Source organism: Dendrobates tinctorius, unplaced genomic scaffold (assembly GCF_039654945.1).
Source record: "Dendrobates tinctorius isolate UK_male_01 unplaced genomic scaffold, ASM3965494v1 ptg000023l, whole genome shotgun sequence".
Taxonomy (NCBI): Eukaryota; Metazoa; Chordata; class Amphibia; order Anura; family Dendrobatidae; genus Dendrobates; species Dendrobates tinctorius.
Genome location: NW_027361691.1, coordinates 7,940,601 through 7,946,816, shown reverse-complemented (window position 1 = coordinate 7,946,816; position 6,216 = coordinate 7,940,601). Strand labels below are relative to the sequence as shown.

Genomic DNA, 6,216 nt, shown 5'->3' with positions numbered 1-6,216 from the left:
GGGTCATAGCATGAATGCGCAGAATCTTTTCAAGTGTTTGACACTTTTTTTTTTTTTTTTTTTTAGACAATTTTTTTTCTGAAATTTCTGAAAAATCTCAGCAAAGATGACACTGACATGTAAATGAAGCCGAAAGCCGACTCCGCACCTAATGGGCAGTAGCTGTAGAACGCCTCTAGCTTAAAGGCGTATACTGTTGAGAAGTTAGCACCGATATGAAGAATGGGGCTTTATCATCTCCCTTAGGGCTCACTCACACTAGCGTATAATATGGCCGAGCACCGGCTGATGTTCTATCGGATAGCATCAGACCAATGTTTTACTATGGGGCAGTGCAGATCTGCGATTTTGTTTTTCTCGTGCTGCAAGAGCCTCCGATCAGACCAAACGCACCCATACAAGTCTATGAAGGAGTGCGAAACGTTGGACTGCACTCGGATGTACGTGCAAAGAGACAATGGAGAAGATGGAGAAATGAAGTTCTCCATCTTCACACCTGTGCTGCGATTCGAAAATCCGATCATACTAAGATGACGCTCAGATCAAATTCTGACAGGGTTTGAGCCGAGTGTCATTCACATCATCAGTCCCGATTCTCTTTCATGAGAGTATACGGCCCCTTAGAATGGAGATGGCAGTGCGCAGTCTCGACAGCTGCCCCATTCATTCCCTATGCGACTGCGGAGCTTTGTGCTTGGCTTTTTTCGGCAGTCCTGATAGAGAATTAATGGAGCGCTGGTAAGCGTGAGCGATGTGCTCCATTCTGAGATAACGGCCACGTTTTAGACATTCAGGTTCAATAAACGACTGTTATAAAGTGGAGTAAAGTGAATCCTCTGTTAATGAATAGGAGGGCTAATTGGATTTCTCCCCATTTTTCCTCTGAAAGGACTAATCTGCCTTCAGAACCACAATGTCTTTGGTGCCGCTGCAGATCCCATTAATTACATTTATTCTTGGCGCAGGCAGAGATGGAGTTGTAGGACGGACGGGTCTTTTTATTTGAGTTTTATAATAGACTATAATTAGTATGCAGACTTCCATCATTGTGAATAACTGCAACCGCACAAGGCACAGTCACAACTGTGGCTCCCAGGGAGCATCTGGACAGGGAGATGGTATCAAACCATGAGCCGGGATCCGGGGATATATCTGGACTCGCACCACACGTTGGTCTCTCCGCAGTTGGATGTGCGTCTCTTACACTGGAAGCAGCGACGGTACTTCTCAAACTGATCTAAAAGGAGCTCGTCTCGGGCCCTGGATGGAATAAGAAGACAGGTTACAACAGTGAGGCAGAGGTGTAACCTGACGCCCCTGGGGCCCTAATGCATATGTGGCACGAGGGCTTTTTAGACTCCTCATGTGAATGGTGAAATGTGCAGGTCAACCTCTTCATGTACTGTATATATAGATACCCTCAGAGGAAATATAACATGGGAACGTGCCATTAAAGGGTTTCTCTCATCTCCTCTTCTTCAGGAGCGCACTGCTCTCCGGCCTCCCAGCTCTCTCCTTACTGGGGACTGTGCGCTCCTGAAGATTGACAGTCCAAACTAAGCAGCAGCATGAGAGCAGTGTACTGGGTCCAGTCAATCCTGCAAGCGGCGTGCGTTCCTTCACTAGAAGACCGGCCACTCTTAGACCGCAGGGGTGGCAACAAGCTGCTGCAAAATAAACAAAAATCCCTCTGTTCTTGAGAACGGAGAGAAGTTTTAAAAAGAGGTAAATTATAAAGTTACTTGTTTTTACGAGCGCTCTGCTATTTTACCCATCTAATAAAATCAGGGGTTGCCTCGCTTCTGCTGATGAAGAGCAGGAGAGGGCGCCGCTGCTGCACTTACTGCAGGTAGAGCTCCTCCTTGTGTTCCTTCTGTCTCTTTATTTCGGAGTTCCTTGTCCAGTCTTCCTGTAACACCTTCTGTAATCTGTGAATCTTCTCAAACTCCGCTGCTCGATCTGACAATAACCTGAGGAAGAGGAGTAAGAAACAGCAGCGATGTCAGGAGATTTCTACCCGCTCTGCCTATGCAGGTACAAGAAAGTGTTACCGCCCTCTCACCGCCTGGAAGTGATGGCAGTACATGAAGTACGGATTCACTTTATCATCCTGCAAACACTGTCGGCACAGATAGTATTACCTCCTTCCCTCTGCTTGTAAATTATGCCGGTACAGATGGTACTGTGTCCCTGATCCACCATATAAATAAAGTGGATACAGATAGTGCTGCATTCCTTTCTCACCCTGATAATGCTGTAGTCACAGATAGTATTACCTCCCTTTCTAATCCTGTATTTGCTAGTATTACCTCCTTGCCTCTGCCTATAATTTATGCAGGTACAGATAGTACTGTGTCCCTGTCTCTCCATGTAAATTATGTAGGTACAAAAAAATCCAGCTTCCTTTACTCATTCTGTAAATGCTGCAGGCACAGATAGTATTTCCTTCCTTTCTAACCCTATAAAAGCTCAAGGCACAGACAGTATTAACTTCTTTTCTCACTCTGTAAATGCTGTACATTAACCCTGTAAATGTTGTAGGCACAGATAGTATTTCGTCCCTTTCTCACTCTTTAAGTACATTAGGCCCAGATAGTATTGCCTCCACTTTTCACCCTATAAATGCTATAGGCACAGATAGTATTTCCTCCCTTTCTCAACCGTTAAATTCTGGAGGCACAGATAGTATTACCTCTATTTCTCATTCTGTAAATGTTGTAGGCACAGATAGTATTTTCTCCCTAACTCACCCTTTAAATGCTCAAGGCACAGATAGTATTACCTTCCTTTCTCACTCTTTAAATACATTAGCCCAGTATTACCTCCCTTTTTCACCCTATAAATGCTATAGGCACAGATAGTATTACCTCCCTTTCTCACCCTTTAAATTATGTGTGCACAGATAGTATTACCTCCCTTTCTCACCCTTTAAATTATGTGTGCACAGATAGTATTACTTCCTTTCTCACTCTGTAAGTACATTAGTCACAGATCATACTAGCTCATTGCCTCTGCCTATAAATTATTAAGGTACAGATAGTACTCTCTCCTGGTCTTTCCATGTAAGTTATGCAGGTACAAATAATCCTGCTTCCCTTTTGCACTCTGGAAATGCCTCCCTGCAAATTACTGAGGCATACACTTTTCTTAAAATGCAGTCCCTACCTCCATTCCTACTTAAACAAGGTTGGTACGTAACTCATTGCACAATTCTTGGCTAATCTCTCTTTCTGCACACATTACGTCTGCATATACCGTTCTTTAGAGCGATGTAACATGTCGGCTTCCTTCCTCTGCTGCACCAGGTCGTTGAGCACGGCCAGGCGTTTCCGCTCTGCTGCGGCTTGTAGCTGGTGCTGGTACACCTCCTGTGCCCGCCGCTTCCTGTCCTCCAGTTTCTCATTGGTCATATCATTCTGGCCAAATACTGGTTCTGTGTTCTCCGTCGCAGGTGGCAGAGCAAAAACGGGCTTCATTTTCACCTACATTAACAGCAAATATGGATTTTTATTATCGGAAAGGACAACATGGGAGTGTGGAAAGGCCGTGTCTGAACCAGCTCCATGGGAATGGTGGAAAATTGAAGGTCAACTAGTACATGGGGCTTAGCTGCAATAACACACACAGCCTGACGACATGAGTGGCGCTGTTTCTGGAAGTCCGGCTGGCTTGGAAGATCGGCAGTCATGGGTGTAGGCCTACCTGCGAGTCCAGGGCGTTCTTGTAACACACAACCTGTTCAGCTTTCTCCCGTAAATATTTAGACCTCTGAGCGGCCAACCTAGAAGGTAAGACACAAAGCAATATGAGTGGCTGGTCCTACTAGTAACAGTCAGCCCAAATATCTCATTTGACCACCAGACAGATATTTCGTCTCTGGATATAAATCGCTTATAGCAAGCAGAGATCTTAAAAATAATACATCGAATTGCTGAACTTTTTCTGTTATATCGGTATAGAAATAGGTAAAAAAATGCAAAGGATTTCATGCTGTGCATTCGCTTATAGCGGTTTACGGTGCCAGATTTTAAGAAATCTCATGTACATGCTGCGAAATATATCCGCAATGTAAATTGGCCAGTGCTGGGGATGGTCAGTGTGTCACTGCCACAGCCATTGTCCCCACTCTGAAACGAAGCGTCATCAGTGACGTCTGTTTCAGGGGCTAGGCTAGTTAATGCTGTACTGAGCTTGCGTCGGTTGTCAATTCTGACGTATGCTCAGTACTAGTGCCCTTCGTAATGTGCATTATTCTTCACCGTGCACAGTGACAGTTCGCTCTTTTGTCTGCTCTAATTAGAAGCAGCGAGGTGGCAACAGAGCGCACTGTCAATGTTCATTGCAAGGAGAAAATGAGCTAATAGAGCCGCTCCAAAACAGATGCCACTTTAGGCAACAGAGATGATCTCTGCTCACCGCCTTCTTACCTTACAATGTGCATTGATATTGCGCTCTGTTGCTGGCTCATCTCTTCTAATTAGAGCCAGTGAGGGAGCGCACTGTCACTGTGCACTGCGAAGAATATTGCACATGAAGAAGGGAGCTTGTACTGAGCATATCTTGGACCGATGCATGCTCAGTACAGCAGGAACAAGCCTAGCCATGAAACGGACGTCGCTGATGTTGCTTTGTTTTAGGGTGGGAGCAGAGGCTGCGGCAGTGACCACAGTTTCTGACCCCTGATAACATCCCTTTTGAGCATCAGAGCATGGACTGGAGTTTCACAAACAAAGTGACGTCAAAACGGAAATTGGTTAAAACAAATAAAGCCCATTAGAGAGGGAAGGGTAGGGAGTTTTTAACTAAACCATATTAACAAAAAAAACTATTATATTATTAAAATAAATATAGAGACAATCAAGATGAAAATCAATATTAATTTTCGGACCACCCCTTTAAAGAGTGCCATCAGTGAATATCAGAGCCTCTCAAACAAATAGTGACATGCGCTTGTGTCTCTCCGTGCACATACTGCCATCTAGTGGCAGATTTGAGTAACGCAATTAAAAGTTTTGTCAAACAATCTTGAAGCTATAATATATACAGTGTCAATCATATGTAATAATATGGATTCTATAATGCTGAGTAACTTTGCTTTCTCATCTTGGACAGATATAGGGTTAAATCACGTTGTTTAGTCCGTTCACAGCCAGAGCTGGATTTAGAATTCTGCTAGATCCTCCTCGGTCGTATTCCCATCAACTTTTAACCAGTATTTGTATAGAAGATTTTAAGGGTAACTGTACGTTCAGGTCATTTTTCAGAATAAGCTGTTCTGTGTACATGAGGAATAACACTATTTCTGCCCACTACATGTCTCGTATCCCTCCATTTTCACCAGTTTTCCCCTCTGCAGCTGCCATCTCTTAATATGCTATTGACTCTGAGTTACTGGGAAGAGACTGCTATGAAATCACCTACACAGAGAGCGATTCCTGCTCTTCATTCACCTTAGCACATAGAGAGAAGCAGCAGCAGAGTGGGGGAATCAGTGTAGATGTGAATCCAGCTCTGGGGAGAGGTAAAAGACTTGTTAAAAAGCTCAGCACGATCTTTCCATGTCTCCCTTTGTCGGTTTCCTCACTCTTCCTCCCCTCCCTCATAGATCAGTCTCTCTCATTTTGAGTAATATTGAGTTGAGCTGTATTTTTCCAGAGGTGATTGTGATTTAAGGAGGAGGCAAGGGGGATGAGAAGTGGCTCATAAGTGGAGAAAGTCAGAATTCTCTGATAAGTTACATTACAGACTTTTTTTTTTATACGCACCTTTACCATTAATCTATGTATGGCTTGATGAAACCGTGGTTCACTTTTAATCTTAGGGCTGTGTTTAATAGTATAGTGTTAATAGATTTCAAGCAGAACTATGAATGCAGCTCTGGCTGTGAACAGGGTAGGTCACTTGATAAGTCTCAAGATCTGCACCAGATATTTTAAGAATTGCAAAGCTATCCATTACTGTGCTCACTTGATATTGTAAGACCGGGATAAAATAATCAGGTGAAGCTGTGAGATCTCAAGACCATAAAAGAAGATACAGATCTCGGAGCAGGAATCAGGATTCTATCAGATCTAGCAGGAACCTAAAGGCTCAGGGACATAGAAGATGCAGAAAAGCGACAAATGATGTAGTATGTCATATGCATCTGTTACAGGTGTAGCAGAGCTGACTTGGTGGTTTGGTGCAATGTGTTGTGACGTCATGATGTGTTACCTG

General features: G+C 43.8%; 1 protein-coding gene across 4 annotated transcripts in view; it reads right to left on the bottom strand.

The window, feature by feature from the left end:
- Positions 1-977: 977 nt before the first annotated feature.
- CCDC81 (coiled-coil domain containing 81) overlaps positions 978-6,216 on the bottom strand; it is a 30,538-nt gene continuing 25,299 nt past the window's right edge. For 3 of the 4 annotated variants that reach the window (XM_073569243.1, XM_073569241.1, XM_073569244.1), the window contains exons 13-16: positions 3,703-3,781; positions 3,256-3,482; positions 1,845-1,970; positions 978-1,260 (exon numbers count right to left, since the gene is read on the bottom strand). In XM_073569243.1, the coding sequence (XP_073425344.1) occupies positions 1,122-1,260; positions 1,845-1,970; positions 3,256-3,482; positions 3,703-3,781 (571 nt within the window). In that variant the 3' untranslated portion in view covers positions 978-1,121. Of the gene's footprint in view, positions 1,261-1,285; positions 1,696-1,844; positions 1,971-3,255; positions 3,483-3,702; positions 3,782-6,216 lie in introns of those variants that run through there. The other variant, XM_073569245.1, reaches the window with a different exon arrangement.